The 19866-nt window shown below is 52.2% G+C and overlaps 3 protein-coding genes across 3 annotated transcripts; 1 reads left to right on the top strand and 2 right to left on the bottom strand.

The window, feature by feature from the left end:
- Positions 1 to 349: 349 nt before the first annotated feature.
- Positions 350 to 6078, bottom strand: LRRC73 (leucine rich repeat containing 73; the record flags this gene model as incomplete). Its single annotated transcript, XM_084201617.1, has 6 exons — positions 350 to 420; positions 1997 to 2180; positions 2719 to 2819; positions 4011 to 4133; positions 5177 to 5337; positions 5807 to 6078. The coding sequence occupies 6 exons, from the start codon at positions 6076 to 6078 to the stop codon at positions 350 to 352; spliced, it is 912 nt and encodes a 303-aa protein (XP_084057743.1).
- Positions 6079 to 8595: 2517 nt separating this feature from the next.
- On the bottom strand, positions 8596 to 16175 carry YIPF3 (Yip1 domain family member 3). The gene is made up of 9 exons (XM_084202160.1): positions 16063 to 16175; positions 15774 to 15983; positions 15585 to 15691; positions 14936 to 14981; positions 14548 to 14640; positions 14080 to 14211; positions 13456 to 13569; positions 12864 to 12987; positions 8596 to 11459 (listed from the first exon to the last, which is right to left on the bottom strand). The coding sequence occupies exons 1-9, from the start codon at positions 16141 to 16143 to the stop codon at positions 11338 to 11340; spliced, it is 1029 nt and encodes a 342-aa protein (XP_084058286.1). The 5' UTR covers positions 16144 to 16175; the 3' UTR covers positions 8596 to 11337.
- Positions 16176 to 16216: 41 nt separating this feature from the next.
- POLR1C (RNA polymerase I and III subunit C) lies at positions 16217 to 19696 on the top strand. The gene is made up of 9 exons (XM_084202171.1): positions 16217 to 16317; positions 16400 to 16471; positions 16799 to 16906; positions 17387 to 17519; positions 17624 to 17743; positions 17947 to 18099; positions 18270 to 18419; positions 18945 to 19061; positions 19376 to 19696. The coding sequence occupies exons 1-9, from the start codon at positions 16249 to 16251 to the stop codon at positions 19492 to 19494; spliced, it is 1041 nt and encodes a 346-aa protein (XP_084058297.1). The 5' UTR covers positions 16217 to 16248; the 3' UTR covers positions 19495 to 19696.
- The last annotated feature ends 170 nt before the right edge of the window (positions 19697 to 19866 follow it).

The following is a 19866-nucleotide window of genomic DNA, read 5'->3' as shown; positions in this document are numbered from 1 at the left end:
CTTTATAAAAGTCTCACCGCGACAGCAGTACAAGCAATAGAAAGGACATCTCTTATACACATCTGAATAAATACAGCCTGCACCCTGCGGGCGCAGCCGGGCGAGGGGGTGGCAGGGCGGCGGCGTGAGCTACACATGCGGCGACGGGGACAATCACAAGCGGCCGACGAGGCGTGTGAGGACACAGAGACGTGTGTAGAGATTCGCTTGGAGCAGGCTCCTGTGCTCAGAGCCGAGGGAGGCATCGGCAGGAGGTGAGATGTGTGAGAAGAGGGCTGGGGAGCCCAGCCGAGGCTGGGGCTGGCGGTGCGCGGGACTCTCCTCGGCAGAAGCAGGCAGGGTAGCCCAGCTACATTTCTGTTTCTGCTAAGAGGCTGTCACCGAGGCCTGATGTCATCAGGACCATCTGGGAGCTGGAATCTGTGTGGAGAGAGGGAGAGAACCATGAGCTGCTCGGGCTGCCGGAGAGTGCAGGGCTGTGCTCCAGATCCAGAGGTGAGGATGAGGAATTAGAACAGAGCAGGGTGGGAAGAAAACTGCTGAGAGAAGTGGGAGATTAGGTAGGAGCTAGGCCTGCTCTGGCTACACAGCAGAACAGAATCGATTTGCGGAGGGGGAGAAAGCACAGAGAGCAGCAGAAGGCCAGAGGAACATCAGGTCTGAGTACCCCCGACATGCAGGTGATCCTGGTTGCACTGGCCCAGCCGTGCCCTTACCCGACCCTGCACAGGCCTTTAAATCTGCATTCATCGAGTGTTTCTCAGTAGAGAAACAGTATCCAGGTGGGGCAGGCTTCAGGCTGCAAGCCAGCCAACGCCACACACGGTGGTGGTGGTGCCTTCTCAAAATCAGGGAAAGCTGTGGGCAAGCAGCCATGTTACAGCAGCAGAGGCCTGGAAGTACTGACTTTCTGCACTGCATGAATGGAGGGTTTGTGCAGCCCTCCCCTGCCTGCCTCGGGGAGGTGAGGGCAGCTTGCTGGCTCTGCCATGGCTCAGAGCCACAGCCAGGAACACTGCGACTCTCCCCACAGCAAGTGAATCAACTGCAAGGAGAATGGGCCTGCATAGCAAGTAAGAAACTTAGCAGGGTACCAGTTTCCCATCCAGAAGCCTTTTGAAACGGAAAAAAAAACTCCTGTTTTTTCCTGGGTGGGTGGGAGGAGATCTCTAGTAGCGGTCCTGCACATGGAAAACTACTGCAGGAGAATCTCTATTTCAGGAATCAATTTCTGGAAGCAAGACCCAAAACTTGGCCAAACTATCACTAAATTATTTTTATGAGTTTAATAGATGAGGATCCAGATGTTTTGAGGCTTAAGGATTGGTTGTGTTTGTCTACTGGTAGTCTGATATGAGAATTGTGAGGGGTGAAGGACAAATGAAGGTTAAAAAAAAAAGCAAACCCTCAAACCAGCTGGATCACAAGGTAGGCATGACAAAATACAATATCATATATGCAAACTACACAGAACAGGCTACTTCTATCTCTGTAATACACCTTTTTTCCATTACAAGCAACAGACAGACAGTGGCACCTGGCTAACCCCTCGCATGTTTGGGACGTAGAGATAGGAACAGCTGATGCTGTGCGGATTGCAAAGAGGTTCTGGAAACAGTGAGGAATGACACAAGTTTTGGCTAGGATATCTGGCAAAGGCTCCCAAGATCTTTAATATTCCTGCCCTTGAGTTTTAAGACTTTCAGATTTCGTTCTGCAGCATCAGGAAAAAGCCTCAGAGGTACCGTTTCCACTCTTTGCAGCAGCCGCATTGTCCTTGGAGGCTGCCTTTCCAAGAGAGGCGCAGCCCAATGCTGTTTAACATGAAGGTCGTGCCTGGAGGTTGTATGTATTCCATGGAGGTTGTATGCATTCCAGTTCATGGGAAAAGGGACAGGCACATCCCACTGCAAGAGGCCAGTGCCACTGGAAACACCCAAGACACCCCAGGAGCCTCTCAGCTCCTGCCCCCCAGCCCAACTCCAAGAGCTCTTACTGTTCTGGCAGATCCAGGGGTTCTTCTCCCTGGCTGTGACTTCATGGACCTCTGTCTCCTCCTCTTCCTCGCCCTCTGAGAGAAGATCAGAGATCTGCTGCTGCAGCTCAGGACTAATGTTGTTCTCTGCCAGGATAAGTGTCCGTAGGGCTGTGGGGTAATTCTCTACCATGTCCAGCAAGGTCTAGGGGGAGAGTAAGATAAACAGGTTGACAAGCTGAGCAGAAAGAGTGTCAGTGCTTTGTCTCCCTGCAAACTCCAGCCCTCCTCTCCTTACTTCTACCTTCCCTTGACCTCCCTTCATCAGGCTTTATCAGAGACTGAAAATTTCCCATCTTCCTGTGGGAAGAGGAGAGTTTAGATTTTCTGGCTCTGTCAAAAGAAGAAGGGACCGCTCTGCACTGTTGCTGTCACATATCTAGGTCTATTCCCTCTTACCACTAGAAGCTGGAGATCTGACAGGAGAGTGTGCAACTGAACCTTGGCCTGCATTTGTCCACAGAGATTTAGTTCTGATTCTCAGCCAAAAATCCAACCTCATTTCTTCCAAGAAAACAGACAGGGGAAAGCAAGAACCCCCCTGGGTGCAGGAAGGGAAAGGGGTGCATGTGGATTCCAGCGTGTGATTGGAGGCAGGTGTGAGTCCTGGAGCCACTGCAGACACCCCAGACCTGGACCCTTGAGGTGTTGGTGATGCTGTAGAGTAACTGTGAATTACTCACCTGAGCTGACTGGTTGGTAAGTCCTGTTCCCTCCAAGTCCAGCACTTCGAGGGTTCGACTGGAGGCCACAGCAACAGCGAGCATCCCGGCTACCTGGTCACCTGTGGGAGGAGCACACCAGGGCTGTCAGCAGAGCCTGCCTTCCCTCATGAAATGCCACATGCCCTCATGCGCCTGAGGCTGCCATGGGAACACCCTCTGAGACAACCTTCCAAATCTGTTACCTCATTGTGGGAAAAAAGCTGTTAACTGAGAAAAGAGACAAGGAGAGGTGCACCATTTTGTGATAATGGGAGCAGTAACTGATTATCGAGGGAACACAAAGGAACACCATGAGATTGGTTTTATTCCCCAAAGAACCATATCTTCCCAAATCTCCTTCCTACTCAAGGAGGCAAGGGCCTTTAACAGTCCCTGTAAGGGCATCCTAGACACAGAATAGGAGCTTAATACTTCAGCCTAGGGAAAGGCTGTAGTCAGACAGAGGACTCTGCACCAGCTGGCAGACTGCCTCCCTGGAAAGGGAGTAGACTTTGATGGGGGATGCAGCAGGATGAGGAGCATTGAAGATTGATGTTGGTGAAGAGACAAAACTCCAGAATGTGTTCTGACATTCTCTGTCGAGTGTCAAGATGCCATACAACCGCGATACCTTCTCTTGGAACAAAACCCAGCCTGCTGTCAAGTACCACCTGGGGCTTTTCCTGTCCAAGAGGAGGTACCTGGTTAGAGAAGAGGGCCTGGGGGAGGCTCTGCTGGCAGACAGGTTGAGGAGGGGAGTGTCATCCTGATGCTCAGGCATGGCCCGATCTCCTCCTCACCACCTTGCAGCAGAGCAGGAGAGAGTTTGTTTCTATGGCAACGAGTGCCAGGCTCTCCTCCTCCTCCTCCCTGCTCCCCCAGTAAGATGAAGGGGGGAGCGCGGGGACATACTGCATCTGCCAAGCCAGCTTCAGCGCCCAGGGCTTCAGGAAAAAGGGAGACATGGAGGGTCAAACGTGACGACAAAGGCGGTGGAGTGGGCAAGGCACAGCCTCCTTTCTGCACCTCCCCGCAGGGCATGTGGCCACCTCACACAAGCAGAGCAGTGACCGTGGCTTCTCCTAGAGGTGAAGGTGCCTGGCAGGCTGAACTTGCTGCTGGGGATCAGAAGGCACCTATGCAAGGAACTGCCCCATCCTGCTGTTGATGCTCTACCGCCTTTCCAGAGCTTGGTCCTTGGCCCCCCACTGGTGCAGGTCACACAAATGCTCAGAGGCAGGAGTGCTCCTCCTCCCCAGCCCCCCCCTTACCTAGGGGGTTGTAGTCCAGGTTCAGCACGCGGAGCTGTGAGCTGTGAGCCACTGCAATGGCTAGGCGTCCCCAGCCTTTACTTGTGATGCCTGGGTTGGCGCTCAGTGTTAGCTCTTTGAGGCCTGGAGAAGAGAGAGAAGCCAAACCAGAGCCTTAGGGTCCCCAAAGCAGTCACAGGAGGACTTGTTCAGCTCACCAGAACAGGGTTGTGTTCCCTGTGCTCTGTGGGGCTTAAGGGCTTGGTTTGCTCTGACAACTGTCATGACGTATTTCAGTGATCAGTGAAATATTTCAGCCTTCAGCTGTGGCCCTTCATTTAACTGTGCTGCAACTGCCCCATTTATCTGCCCTCCCTACCTGCATCCTGCTTATCCTAGATAGCAAGCACAATGGAAAACACAATGGAAACCAAGGGGTGTGTGAGACAACTGACTGGGCAAAGAAGGTGGCATGAGGTGACAGGCTGGAGAGAGGATAAGAGGGACAGTAGGCTCTGAAGCCTGCCCCTGAGAGAGGTGGCCAGCAGAGATAACAGCATCAGTGGCATTGTGCACACACAGAGGAGAAGGTGCTGGGAAAAGGTGGAAAGCACTTTGAGAGTCAGAAGAAAGGAGTGGTATTACCTCAGCACATGCCAGCTCTCAGCTTGAGTGGGTTACTGCCCTCACACCACTAAAGATCATTCCCTGCAAAGACCTGAGTCTTGGCACGAAGGCTGTGACCATGAGCTACACACTCATGGAGTGCACCACAAGCAGGGACAACTCCCAGGCACTGATAATAAAGCTAAGTGCTGAGGTAGGGGTGCACAGTATATTTATCTACAGTGATTATCAACACACAAATGCAAAATAATAAATTCCAATTCCAAGCTGTCCTCTCTTCCAATTTCAAATGCTGCTGACATGAACCAGAAGCAACCTGTTAGTCCCTGAGCTCCAAACTGCCAGCAGGACAGATCAGTAGCAGAAACCCCAAACCTGCCCAAGGGAACCACTCGTCTATTGCTTGGCTTATCTGCTTTTCTTAAGTTAGGGGAAAGAAATCCTTAACCCTGGCAAACCATAGAGCCTGCCTCCTCCAGGACTGAGGATTTAGTGCTGCATCTCTGATCTACGTGAAAGCTCCACCAGTCATTGAGCAGCCCACAGCCCCTGGTGCTTACCAGACTTGGCCCCATCAGGCGGCAGGAGCCCACAGATAAGGTTGATGCCTTCATCACCCAGCATGCAGTCTCCTAGATCCAGAGCCACCAGCGAGGGGTGGATGGAGAGAGCAGGGTTGAGGAGGGCCAAGCCTGCATCTGTCAGGGGACTCCCATGGAGGCTGTGCAGGTAAAAGGGAAAATTACTACGGAGCCTTCTTCCTGGGGGCTAACTAACCTGACAGGGAGGAAGAAGCAGACAAAATGAGGTGGATGACAAATACTAACCCCAAGTGGGCAAAAAGCTTTGGAAAGCCTCTGTCGCTAGGGTCTGTTGGCCGCTACGGTGGCCCTGCTCTCCCGGCCGGGTAGAGGGGTGCAGGGGATGCCAGCGTTGAAGGGGCAGCCCCACCACCGGGGCTGGAGGACCGAGACTGAGAGGCAGGGCCGTGCCCAGCCGGCGGGGGCAGAGGTGGCTCCCTCCCAGCCAGGTGATGGGCAGGGGCTTATCCTCCGCAGCATCAAGGGCATTTTCCCTCCGACAAGACTCAAATTCAGGGACGGGCCCCGAGCTGATAGTCCCCCGAAAGAGCCGTCCCCGCCCGGGAGAGGACCGGGACGCCCTCGGCAGCCCCGCCGCACTGTACTCACAAGAGGGACTGAACGGAGCGGTTCGTCTTCAGGGCCTCGGCCAGCTGCTTGACGCGGTTGATGTTGGAGACGATGCCCAGGTTGAGGTTGAGCTGGGCGAGGGAGCGGGACTCGGCCACCCCGCGGCAGACGTGCCCGAAGTCCCGCTCGGAGAGCTGGCAGCCCCGCAGCGACAGCAGCCGCACCGAGTTCTCCCGCAGGCTCTCGCAGATGTCTCGGATCTCCGCCCCCGACAGCGTCTCCCCGGAGATCTGGATAGACCCCGGCAGCATCTTCCCCCGGCTCGGAGCGCCGCCGATCCCGGGGCCGCGCAGCCCGGGCGCCGGGGGAGAGCCGCGCTGTGCGCTGCGGGCCGGGGCGGGCGCCGCCGCTGCCGCCGCCGCCGCTGCCGGGCAGTCCCGGCCCGGCCCACCGCGGCCCCGGGGGCGGCACCGCGCTGCCTCACCGGCGGCCGCCGGGCCGCCCCGCTCCGCCCGGCGGGGCGGTGTGACCCAGGGCAGCCATCGGCGGGGGCTGATCCGCACCGGGACGCAGGGTCGCGCCGCCCCGCAGCGCCGGGCGGGGGCCGGGCAGCGCCGCGGATCCCCGCCCCGCTCCGCCCGCACCTGCCGGGCCGCCCCGCCTTCCCCCGGCCGCCGCTCCAAGCCCTCCTCCCCGCTCGGCCGGCGCCTCCCGGCGCAACGGAGCAGGCGTGCAGGGGGGTCCGGCATCCCTCATCCCACCCTGGCATCCCGCCCGGCACCTTGGGCCCCGACGCCACTCAAAGCCCGCGAGGGGCGACGGCAGCGCCCGCTGGCACCTGCCCGCTGCCCTGAGGCGATGGCGGGGCCAGGGCCGGCCGGGCTGGGTCCCCGACACTGGGGATGCAGGAGGGGAGGGAGGGTGTGAGAAGCACCTGGGAAAGGCTCTCCGTGCCAGCCCTGCTCCCACCTGGGGAAAGGGGCCCAAGCCATTGGGCCATGGTGCACTCTGGGTGCTTGGTCCGAGAAACTGTGGTGTTCCATGGCTTCGGTTGCTTTTAATACTTAAACTCACTAAACCTGAATCCTCGACCCATGACTTAGTAGTGAGGTCAGTCTGATCAGCTCCGCGTGGCCCAGAGCATGCAAGAGCCAGTTCTTGGAGGCAGCTGCTTGGAGGTGAAAGTTGGAGGGCTGGGGAAGGGCCACAAACTTCCTTATCCCTGAGCACACAGCCTCTGCCCTCAGCCTGACCTGAGGTATACGGGGCACACCCCACCTCCTGCTAATTCACAGGTATGGATCATAGGGATTTGTCCGCTCTCTCCCCATTGAGTAATCCTGTACTTGGAGAGAAATAGGAAGCAGGGCCCCTGCGTTTTCAACTTCACTGAGCTGAAAAAGGAAGGCACTGATGTGGAAATTAGGTTAAACCGCCTAAGTAGGCAGCTTTCTGCACGTAACTAATCTGGCTGCTGCATATAGCAGTGCTCAAATGAATTCCAGCCCAGTGGGTAACACTGGGACAAAACCAGGCTCCTCTGCTTGGTTTGCAGGCCAGGGCCCAGGAGAGGGGGTGGAAAGGGAAGAGAAAAATAGGGTGTGGAGGGGGACATGGAGCACTTCTCCTCCATTGAAATGGAGGAGCAGATCACCTGAGCAGAAGATGCATGTTAGGTCCTGGGTAGGTAAGGGGAGCAGCAGCTTTAAGACTTTGGCTTAAACTCCCAATGTGGGTATCCCCATCCCCTTTGAGCAATCCATCGCTGTTCTCTAGAGTACCTACACAGACTCCTCTTTCTTTCCCTGTTGCACAGAGATGCATGACCTTGATACTGTTCTGCAAGATACACCAAGAACAGATCACTGGCCTCGCAATTAATCTGTGCTGCAATATGAGCAGCAGCTGCAAGCAACCAGACGTGGTACAGCTGTGGTATTGTGGCTTTCCGAAAAGCAGCAGCTCATCTCTAAGGTCACATTAAAAGACACAGGTGAGTATGTGATCCTACATATTGCAGGATGGTGAGGGACAGAAAATTGGGTTTCAGAGTTATAGGCAGGGGGTAGCCAAGAAAATCCCAGCTGCTTCTACTCCATGCAGGTCAACTAGAAGGCTACACTCAGACTCACCTCTCAATTACATCCAGGCACTACTCAACTCACGCTTTTTTAAACAGACTATTATTAGAGAGGTGCTTGGAGGAGAGCCCTTGGGACATGTCCCACTTCCATTGCAGCAGCAGTCCTGAAACATTGATGAAGATGCTCTAGTGCTTCTTCACTGCCTGTTGTCAGGAGCCAGAGCACATTGAGGAGACAAGTATCCCACCTACTTAATGCTCAATTCATTGAAAAAGTGGCACAGAAGCTAACGGTCCAAAGCTTTGGCTCACCAAACCTAATGCAGGACTATGCAGAGGGGACTTTGGCAATGCTATTTTGTGTAGAACTAGGTATTTCTTCCTTGTCATGTGCAGTTACCCAGCACGTATGAGGAAGGTAATTTATTGGTTACCTACTGGGGGCAGAAAGAATGATACCATTGACAGTTAACACACAAACAGAGAAAAACAGTGGATGAACAGCAACTACAGTGAGAGTAGACATAGGAAACAAATGGGAGAAGAAAGAGGCTACCTGTAACCCAAAATCACAACTGAGGTGACCATTAGTGCAAAAAGGATGGACTGTAAGATGAGTTGGACACTCAGGTACTGCATAGGAGAAGAGGAGGTCATAGATGCTTTAATATAAGAGGAGGTCATAGATGCTTTAATATTAATTTTCAGCTTTAATACACAGCTTTCTCTTTCTAGTCTGACAGCTTTGAATGTTCGTTCCATATTTAATAGAGGGGCTTACACAGAGCTACCTTTATTCAAAAGGGGGAAATGATGAGTGGGTTATTTCAGATTTGCTGCAAGGGAGAAGGGTGAAAATTATTTGAGATTTGCTGCAAGAGCTGTGGCAGGAAACAAAGACAGAGATAGTATTGCACGATAGGGTTGTAAGGCTTGTTCTGCTTACTAGAGGACTTGAGTAAGCACTGAGATGCCCTCCCACAAGGACTTCATTAAGCCTGCGTGCTCAGCATGCTCCCTGGAACTGCAGCATGCATGCATTTCTCTGAAAAAACATGTCCTTCTCTGTCAGTGAAAGGCAATGCTGAAGCTCTCAGCCGAGTACTGAATTTCTGGCAGTAAAGAACAGTTCAGCTTCCAGCTGCTGCTGCACAAAGAATTAATCAGGGCTGAAGAACTGGAGCAGAGCAAGCCCCACAGGTTCCAAGAGGGTGGTTGGTTGTCACCCTGATCATGTCCCCAGCTGACACAACACACAAGCTGCTCAGGGGAAGCATGAGGAGTTTGCTTACTGCTCTCCTCTGTGCTTTGAGTGAAAACACGGGGCACAGCTTCATCCCTCTGGTTCAGCCGAGTGGCTCAATACAGGAGGGAGTACAGCTGTTCTCCAATTGTGTCATAAATCAGCAATGGTACAAGTTTGGTGCAGAATGATTTTTTTCTTCTCAGCTGAACTTACTCCAGTGACAATTGTTTCTCCTTTGCTTCCCCCCCTGTCAGTACTTCCAGAATTTGTACCAAGAGAAAGAGATCCTTTCTAGGCTGCCAAGGCAAGAACTTGGAATTAGAAACAAACCTCCCATGGAGATATAAAGAGGGAAATACCAGAAGCAGCATTACAAACTATCATTTCCATTTTGTCAAGTTTTGAAGTAATGAAATTCTAGGAGCTTAAAGTGGTTAAATTGGTCCAAAAAGCCCCATGGAGACTACTAGCCAAAATAATTAACAATTCCCCCAAGTAGCTTGCTCTGAGTGCTGTTCTTCAGCCAAAATGTTTCCCAAGGAAAGGAGTCAGGAGGGGAGAAGAGAATGAGGGAACCTGTCTGTTACACATGTGATTGTTAGCAGAGAAGCTTTTTGCTCTTGAAAAGGGAACAAATTATGAATGTGGGAATAAGCAAATAGTGGAAAGTAGGTCTGTGACTGAAAATAATCAAGTCCTGTCCAGTGACTTTTTTTTCAACTGAAGCAGATGAAAAACCTGATTACAGTAGTTGGCACTATCTTCCTCTCTTTCATTGCACCTTGGCACTAGTCTGAATGCCACTACAGCTGCATCCTCTCCCATTAATATCAACAAGGGACCAAAGAGTGCAGTTCTGACATACTGCCTTGTGCACTTGTGGGCACACCAAGAAAGGGCCATATCCTGGGAGTTTTTTAATGCCTGAGTTTAAAGATGACTTTCTCTGAGGGGTGGCTCCTCTCCCCAGACATCCAGAACCACAGGGAGAGAAAAGATGAAAGCAGACCAACAGAAGTGGGAGCAGTGAGGGAAGGCTGAACTACTCAGTTTTGAGTTACTGCAGTGCAGGTAAGCCTAGACTGGGCTGTTTTGCTTACCCATCCTTACTGGAGATTTCCTGCATCAGTACACTGGAGATTAATATAGCCACTCTATTTCCATTACACACTTTGCTATTTCTCCCTTTGTTAAATGGAAACACTAGAGAAAAGCTTGCCAGAGACCCTCAAGGCCCCAAAAGTCTTTTCAAACAAAGGGCTAGACTCAACTTGAAAAGCCAGGCAGCACACAGCAGAATGGATGTCTGGGGAACAGAATGCCACTCCTCCCAGAGGTGACAGTCCCATGGCTGGGAGACGTGAGGGCCAGCAGCACAAGGGTGGGCTGAACTGGTGTCCTAATAGAAATATCCACTGAAAACCATGCACAAACATGCTGCCCTGCTTATCTCACAGAGCAACATGGGCAGAAGGGTGGCAGGAACAAAAGGTACAGTGAAAGCATGGGGACAGATACATTCCTGACATACAGTGCAGAAGGGATGCTGAGGTGAGCTAGCAGCTTGGACCAAGTGAAGAGAGAGGGATCAACAGGGAACATGACAAGAAAGAGCATGTGGTTAAACACTGTGCTGTTCCTGAAAATCACCAGAGAAAGTGAAGTTTTTGTGCCTTTTGAACTACTAAGCCTTTGAAAAAGGTGCCCAAAACAGGACATGTATCACAGAACGTTTGAAGAAGGACAGCAGAAAATTGCAAAAGATCCTGCTTTGAGTCTAGGACAGGACAGATGAAGGCGCAGAGACCCAAACACCATGCTCCCATTAGACAAGCAGGCTCAAGCATAAGACATCACTCAGCACCAACATCAATTTAATTCTTCCCTCTTCAGGACAGGAACAGGGCAGATACTCCTGGAGTTACATCAGCAAGCGGAAAGAGGGCTAAGGAACAAACTGTGCTGGGAAATCCCAGCTAAACATGCAGGCAACAGAACCACTCTACTCAAGATAGCCCACACCTGGATGGGGGAAGAGTACAGCTCTTCTGAGTCACTGAGGTGTGACTCACCTCTGCTGAGTCCACTCAGCTGCCCACAACCATAACACAGAGGACAGGTCCAGGAAAACAAAACCAAGTTGTCTTCTTGCTGTTCTGTCCTGTTCCTAACAGGCAGCAGGTTACTGTGGCCCTGTGCAGCCCCAAAAGTAGTGAAGGAAGCAAGTCCAAGTCTGTAAAACTAGAGGGTCAATGCAATGGCTTTGGCTGTTGTGTTCAGTACAGCATTGGAAACAACTGGAATGTCTCGGGCAACTCTCTGGAAGGGCGGCATGTTGGGTCCTTCCAATGTGTCCAGGATACCTGGAGAACAGAAAAAAGGGGGGAGAGGCAAGAGTTAGTTCAGATGATAGTAGATGGCACATTTCTTCTTGCTTTTCTCTCTGTCCAGGTAGTGGTTGAGGGTGGCAAGGCCCAGAACAGGCAAAGCTCTTGCAGGCAATGGGAGGAGACATCTAGCCCCAAAGACTGAACAGGAGTAAACACTCCCATCCAGAGACCACAGGGTACACATCAGAGCTTGTGCTCGGGGCAGAAAAACTGCATGTTCCCAAAAGGAACACAGACCCTTTTGCTTTGAGGGTGTCAGATCCAGTCCCCTGCCATTTGACCTGAATGCAGGTACTGCCAGAGATGTTGTGCTGCTGAGGGAAATTGATAAAATCCTGTTTCTACTCCATCCCAGCACAGATATCACTCTTAGACCAAGACTCACTTTCATCCTGAGATACACTTGCAGACTCACATCAGGAGCTGCAGCTGTGCTGCAATGTGGAATTTTTGTCACTGCAATGCAAACAGACCATGCTTGGCAGGAAATACACAGACCAATGCAATTGTTCTCAAGTCTCTGTCAATTACCCTTTTAAGACTGATAATCAGTTTTGGAGTGCTTTGAGGAAAATTGCTTGGAGTATATTTTATTCTATTTAATCTGCCAAAAAGCTGCAGATCAGAACCTTTGCCATAAGAACAGATTCAGGAAAGACAAGATTTATATCCAAAAGGACTTGTAATACTATTAAGCTAATTATGCAGATTTATCAGAAATATCACAAATGGGTCTGGCTGCCTAAACTCATAGAAGAGACTTGCAGAATTGCATATTTAGGGATATTTAGGAATCTGGAAACTCTCTAGAGATGGGGTGGGAGAAGAATTTTGCTTTGTTTTTTTTTTAAGAAGGTTAAGACTTTGTTGGGAGAAAAAAAGAAGAGATAGAAGGAAGACGTGAACATGCATGGCCTGGTTAACAGTACCAGCTGGGGAAGATACTGCTTCTGCTATTTTTGCTATACAACACAAGATACAAAAAGATGTTACACAAAGAAGGAAAAACACTTATAACACATTTCCTAATCAGAGAAAAGCAACCTGACTTCAACAATATTTAGAAAGGGGCTGAACATCTGCATGCAAGAACATTCAGCGCTGTTACACTTCACTTGTGGGGAAATAATTAGGGTCCTGCCTCACAAATTGGGTCTGAAGTGCTAAAACTCAGTGCACAGTAACTACCCCAATGTTTACCTGCTGCCCTACTTGAACAGCTTTTTCTAAAAAGCTAGTGGTAGTGATTTTAGAGTTAGAAACTGGCGCAGATGCCCTAAGGACAGATTCAACTGTCCATCCTTTCTCTCAGAGAGAGAAAAAACAACTTCTCTTCCCCCAGATCTAACAGGATGTCTTTGTATCTCCCTTGCTTACCTTCTACCACCTTGTGATAAGCAAAGTGCAGATAGAGGAGGAAAAGCATATGCAGAGCAGCAAGCGTCCCACACAGGATGAGCCGCTGGGTATGTCCCACGGTGCGTGACACCAACACAGCAACCTAGGAGACAGGAGGTGATCAGAGACAGGGCACCTGCTACCTGAGCCTCTGGCACTGCAGTCAGGAACACATGGAAGAACAGGTCAGGCAGCGAGAATCTGCAGGAATACTGCACTAAGTCTTTTTTGCAGTTTTCACCAACAGATTTGGAGTAATTTGGCACTGTTTTGTGTAGGTGAACCTTGCCCAGTCTTGCCAAGAGTTCAGGATGCTCAGGCATGGCTCTCCACAGCAGCAAGGGCTGTAAGGGAATAAATGAACCTCCTGCAGCTGTTAGAATGGGTGAGGATATTAATCCAAGCAGCACCTCCATACACCAGCGGCCAAATTACACAGGAGCATAATTTTCTCCACAGCAGTTCGACTGGCTGTGAAATGAACCACCAAGGCCAAGGAACAGAAAGCAAACACCACTTCCCTCCCTTTTTTTGTCCCAGGGAGGAGAATCCCAGGCTACCTGTCCCTTACCATTCGTAGTGTAGAGAGTCCACCAACGACCAACCAGAAGATATAGAAGAGGGAGTGGAAGTGGATGTTATAGGTGACAAAGAGAGTGATGCAGTGTCCGAAAAGACCGTAGCCCTGACAAAACAAAAATGTCCATGTTACAAGCACCAGTCCCACACAAAGGGCCATTGATGTAGAGCATCAACAGCCTATTCCTGCAACACTTCACCACGGCAAAGCCTCACAAACCACTCATTCACTGCCCAACAGTCAACCAGAACAACAACAGCAGCTCACACATAGATAATCTGTCTGAAGGATTCACAGGCATGTCAGAGATTGCGACAACATGGGAAACAGAGGAAAGATCCTCCAATCCCAGAGAAATTGGAGTGTCCAGGCTTTTTACCACCAGGTTCTCAAATGAGGAAGTGCAAAGCAGGAGACCTGCACGAAGGAACTGCCTCTTTGTACTATCACTGTGCCTGGGATGGGGCAGGTCAGAAGAATATCCTGGAATTCCAGGTTGTCCCAGTGCAGTTACCAGCAGTTTACAAAGACTTTTCCTGTTCTTTGTACAGAAAAACTTGTTCTGGAACACCGTACAGCCAATGTGCATCATAGGGCAGCTCTGTGAGTACATACCAACAGTGACAGCATCTGCACCATCGTGATTTGGGCATTGCACAGATATGCCAGGAAATACATGAAAGATGAGACGCCCAGCCAGTAACCAAAGCAGGTGCCAATGGCTGTGCCCATCAGTGTGCCTTCCCTCTGTGGAGACAGTGTCAGGATGAGAACTCAAAGGAGTGACCTGCCAGCACCCAAATTAACCCCTGAGAGTCCCAGACACTTTGTAGGAATTATCAAATAGGTGGCCAGCAGCATTCAGGGGGCCACAGGACCTATACTCCAAGCTCTCCCAGCAGTAGAGTGTCAAGAGTTTCTGGAACATCTTTCCTCCCACCCCCAAACCAACATCCTCAAATCTACCTGCTTTTCAGCAAGATGCTTATTCAGTTATAGAAGAGGTTTCCTCTCCTTTTCTAGTGTCAGTACAGCAACCCAGAGCCCAGTGAAACCACCACTTATCACTGAAACTCGACATACAATGATGGTGTCTGAGGTCTTCATTCCATGCAAAAGAATGGCCACCAGTGTGAAAACCAGCATGAGGGGTCCATACAGCTCGCCTGCAATCTTCTACAGGAGGAGACAGAGGAGGGAAAGTTTGGTTAGAGCCCCTGAATATCAGGGTCCCCATCACAGGCGATGTGAGAAGTGCACTGGATGGAGTTTATCACCCAGCTTATCACCTGAGGTCAGGTGACAGCATACTGAGGTTTGGAACAACCATGGAAAGGAGTTACCAACGTTTTCCAGGAGAAGAACACCTAACAAACTCAGTCCTTAATAACATGGATAATGGTAAGTTTTACAAGGTGTCTGTGGGACAGTCACTTGGCCATGGAGTCTGATTCAGCAAAAGGGAACTCACCTGTGGGAAATTAATCATCTTCACAGGAATCATGGACTCCAGCAGTCTGCATCACAGGAAAATCGGGAATGACAACAGGAGCAGGAAGAACAACAGGATAGTTAACAAAATGCTTCATAAGTAAAAGATACCATATACCCATTACCAGTGTTTGCTATTGTGTTGACAGGCCTTGAGGGACAGAGGTTTCTCTCTAAAGGGTGAGTCAAGGTCACTAAAGAAAGAAAACCTTACTGTCAGTGAGTTAACTTTGCTGAGGAGGGGCAGATTCAATGAAAATGTTTAGGAACCCACTCAGGGATGAGAGATCATTGACATAACAGCAAGAAGGAAAGGTAACTTTCCTCATAAAGGCTCACAAGACTTTGCCTTGTTGGACACAACTGTGTTGCAAACCCAACAGAAGCCACACAAGGCAGCCAAGTACAGAACGAGCCCCTTCTCCTGCCCTGAGCAGCAATGCCAGGTGACAGGGCTGCCAGCCCAATCACAGGACATCACTAAGGCGAGCAGGAGAACGCACAATGTGTTTGCCCATATGTGAGTCTTCCTGCAGGGCTGCCAGCCCACTGCTGCTTGCAGGCTCGGAGCTGACAGCCAGACTTCCGCAGGCACGGAGCCGCTGCCTCCCCGCGCCGGGGCTGCCCACCTGGCTCGCACTTGGACGGGCTCCACATCGAAGTAGGGCCGGAGGATGTCGATGTTGGCGTAGAGGCTGAAGGCCCTGGACGCTTGTCTCTTCCCCACCTGCCACATCTGCGGAGAGAAGGGAGCGGGCAGCGGCCGGGCGGGCGGGCATGGACCCCGGGGCCGGGGACGGCCGGGAGACAGCGCTCACCTGGTCAGCGACCTGCCGGCCCAGCTGCCCCCGCAGCCCCTTCATGCCCAGGAACTCCCCGTCCTCCTCCTCGCCGGCGCCCGCCTCGCCCTCCGCCTCCTCCTCCTCCTCCTCCTCCTTCATGCGCTGGTGCATCTCCCCCATGTCCTCGAAGCTGGAGCCCGACGTGTCGTCCATGTTCTCCATGTCGATGACGGCGGAGCCGCCACCCTGCGCCGGGGCAGACACGGTGTCAGCACCCGCTCGGCCCGGCCCCGCCGCCCCGCCGCCGCCCCCGGCCCGGCCCCACCTGCATGTTATCCTCGAAGCCGCCCCATTCGGCGGCGGGGGCACCGCTTCTGCCGCCGCCCGCCGCCCCCGGCGCGGCCATGGTGCCCGTCCCGGCCCCGCCGCGCTGGCCCGGATGGGCGGGAGCCGGATGTGACGGCTGCCGCGGAGCCGCGGGCAGGGCCCGGGAGCACCGCCCATCGCTCTCATGGCGGCCCGGCGGGGCACGGATGAGATGCGGGACCGCGTGGTGCTCGGCGAGTTCGGCGTCCGCAACGTGAGCGAACCCGGCGGGGCGGGACGGGGGGCGGCCGGCGCCCGCAGCCCCTCACGGCCCCGCCTGTGCCCTGTTCTCGCAGGTCCACACCACCGACTTCCCCGGGAACTACCCCGGCTACGACGACGCCTGGGACCAGCGGCGCTTCGAGGAGGTGGGTGAGCGGCGCCAGCCGCCGGGGCTTTCGGTGGGTGTGCGAGGTCGGGCCCTGCGGCCGGGGCTGTCTGTGGGTGTGCGGGGTCGGGCCCTGCGGCCGGGGCTGTCTGTGGGTGTGCGGGGTCGGGCCCTGCGGCCGGGGCTGTCTGTGGGTGTGCGGGGTCGGGCCCTGCGGCCGGGGCTGTCTGTGGGTGTGCGGGATCAAGCCCTGCGGCCGGGGGCTGTCTGTGGGTGTACGAGATCGGGCCCTGCGGCCGGGGGCTGTCTGTGGGTGTGCGGGATCAAGCCCAGCGGCCGGCTGACCCGCCGTGCTCGGCTCCCGCAGGCATTCCGCGTGGACGTGATCCGTGAGGAAGAGGACACCCTGGAGTTCGACATGGTGGGCATCGACGCCGCCATCGCCAACGCCTTCCGCCGCATTCTGCTCGCCGAGGTACCGGCGCTCACCTCGGGGTGCCCGCCTACGACTTGCTTGATAGGGAGCATGGAATGTCCAGCTTTGCCAGCCCTTGCAGACAGCTGCGGAGTTTGGAAAAGCACACACTCGTTCCGCATGTGTGCCAGGAGCCCAAAGTGAATTAGGGCTTTAGCAGCATGGGCCATACCGCTTTCTGGTTCTAGGTGCTGTTGGTAGTGCATGCAGGTCAGCCTTTTCGACACAGCTGTGTTGCCAACCCAACAGAAGCCACATAATGCTGCCAAGTACTAAAAGGTTGAGGATGCCCCAAAGTCCTTTCTCCTGCCCTTCACCTCTTGCGATTGATTGTGTAAAAAATGGGGATGGGAATAGATGGGATGTATCTAGTCTGCATGGCAGTTATTTGTGGGAGAGGAGGGGCACTTGAGCTTGATGATCTCTTGGCATGTAGTTCGACTATTGTCTTAGGCTGACTTGATCTCTTGTCTCCCTGAGGTGCCAACGATGGCTGTAGAGAAGGTCTTTGTGTACAACAACACATCCATTGTGCAGGATGAAATTCTGGCTCATCGGCTGGGCCTCATCCCTATCCGAGCTGACCCTCGGCTCTTTGAGTACAGAAACCAAGGTGAGAATCTTCAATAGAGTAGAAATATTGAAGGTTTCTCTCAAAGTAGGAAATCAGGGTTGTGTAAACTGAGCAGAAGTGTGATTTCGTATGCTTCTTCCCAGGAGATCAGGAAGGCACTGAAATTGATACTCTGCAGTTTCAGCTGAAAATCAAATGCAAACGAAACCCTCAGGCTGCCAAGGAATCATCTGATCCTGATGAACTATATATCAATCATAAAGGTGAGATTGCTCCTAAAAATAGGTGCTGTTTTTTCTTTTTGGTCTTGGAAGACAGGTCTTGGACTGTTTTCTCAAATTTATGTGCTTACAGGGAGAGTTGATTTCGTTCTGCTAAACTTACTTTTTGCTATCTCCAGTCCTGTACAAGTGAGTGACCTGCTCTGAGGCAGCAGCTGGCTGATGCTTGTGGCTTCTCTTTGCAGTGTACAGTAAACACATGACATGGGTGCCCTTGGGGAATCAGACAGACCTTTTTCCAGATGCTGACTTCCGACCTGTTCATGATGACATCCTCATCGCACTGTTGCGACCCGGACAGGAAATAGATGTGCTTATGCACTGTGTCAAGGGTATAGGTGAGTCCTGGCTCCTGGGGCAGTGGGACAAGGAATGTGAGTGCTTGGCCTAGGGCACTGCAGTGTGATGGGGAGGGATGGAGAACTGGCTTTTCCCCTGGAACTTTAGGCCCCAGCATCCTTGTTCCCTGAGGCCTTCTCTCATCCCTGACTCTTAACTCTTCATATAGGTAAGGATCACGCCAAGTTTTCTCCTGTGGCCACAGCCAGCTATCGACTGCTTCCTGACATTACTCTCCTGCAGCCTGTTGAGGATGAGGCAGCTGAGACATTGCAGAAGTGCTTTACTCCTGGAGTCATTGAGATCCAGAATATCAATGGTACTTTTTTCCTGTGCTAAGTGCCTTGTTCCTTGCAAGATTTAGTAGAGACCGATTGGAGCTTAGAGCCAAACTTTGGAGAGACAAAACCGCATTGTGCTGTTGCCTTGCTTATCAATGGCTCCTGCTCTTCTGAGCCTGGTTTTATGGATGAGTGGCTGCAGCGCGCAGATGTGTTGGGTGATGAACAGGGATGTCCCTGAAATAAATTGGATACCTGTCTACAGAGCTCTGCAGCTGCTGACTGTAGCTTCCAGTGCTGTTCAGTTGTGACGCTGGGTAGTGAGCTTGCTAGTGAGCTGGAAAAGCAGCTGAGTGTGGAAACTTCTTGTGTCCTTCCAGAGGTGCATGTAGGCTTAGTGTTTGGTTTTCCTGCCAGGTTGGAGTTTCATGTTGGGTAATTCTTGATATTGGTGTCTCCCAGCCTTTGGTGAGGGGGGAGTGCCTGTTTGAAGCAAGCACGTGCTGTGACCATAAGACACCCACCTGCTGCAATTTGCCCATCTTGTTTCATCTTCCCTTTAGGAAAAAAGGTGGCAAGAGTAGCCAATGCACGGCTGGACACGTTCAGCAGAGAAGTTTTCCGACATGAGGGTCTGAAAAACCTTGTGCGCCTGGCAAGAGTACGGAACCATTACATCTGTAAGTGCCCCGTTTTCCAGAGTGCTGACATGGTTTGTGTGAACAAGCAGTGACTGGCCAGCATATGTGGCTGGCTCTGTGCCTCTTCCCACCCTCAGCATCCATACATTCAGAATGCGGTGGGTAACTACTTGCTTTGGGATGGAATCTGTTGGTGCTTTCTGCTGGCAAAGGAAGCTGCCTCTCTGGCTGTGAAGATCTGGCTTGTTGCTGTGGGGTGTAAGGGAAGGTGAGGGACAGCAGCATGGAGCCAGGTGCACGGAGGCTGAGGCTGCCTGGTGGCTCTGCTGACTTGTGTCTGTGTCTCTGTGCAGTTTCTGTGGAGTCGACGGGTATCTTGCCTCCAGATGTGCTGGTGAGTGAAGCCATCAAGATTCTGATGGGAAAGTGTCAGCGTTTCCTCAATGAGCTGGACTCTGTGTCTATGGAGTGACCAGGCTGTAGCTGGGAAAGCAGAAACCTGCACTGCTCTTCTGGGCTTCCTGCACCTGCCTCTAGGGGGGATTCCTCTTCCATAGGCAGGAGGCTTGTTAGGGGCTTGCTAGCCAAGGACTATCTCTTTGGATTTTTTGGTTGGTAATGAAACGCACTGAGAAGATGCACTAAAATAAAGGCTTTTTTTTTTTTTTTTTAAAGCTGTCTCCTGTGCCATTCACAATTGTGAAACCATAATACATGGAGAAGAAAGTGGCAGCATGTCTAAAGATGAGTAACATCATTTATTTTAGATGGTGTGCAGTGAGGATGACTGACAGGGCAGCATAGTAAAGCACTTCACAGCAGGTCAGTGAGGTTTAACGAGTTG

Source organism: Fringilla coelebs (genome assembly GCF_963513975.1).
Source record: "Fringilla coelebs genome assembly, chromosome: 3".
NCBI classification, from domain to species: domain Eukaryota; kingdom Metazoa; phylum Chordata; class Aves; order Passeriformes; family Fringillidae; genus Fringilla; species Fringilla coelebs.
Note: the sequence above shows the minus strand (reverse complement) of the source record. Positions and strands in the feature narration are given on the sequence as shown.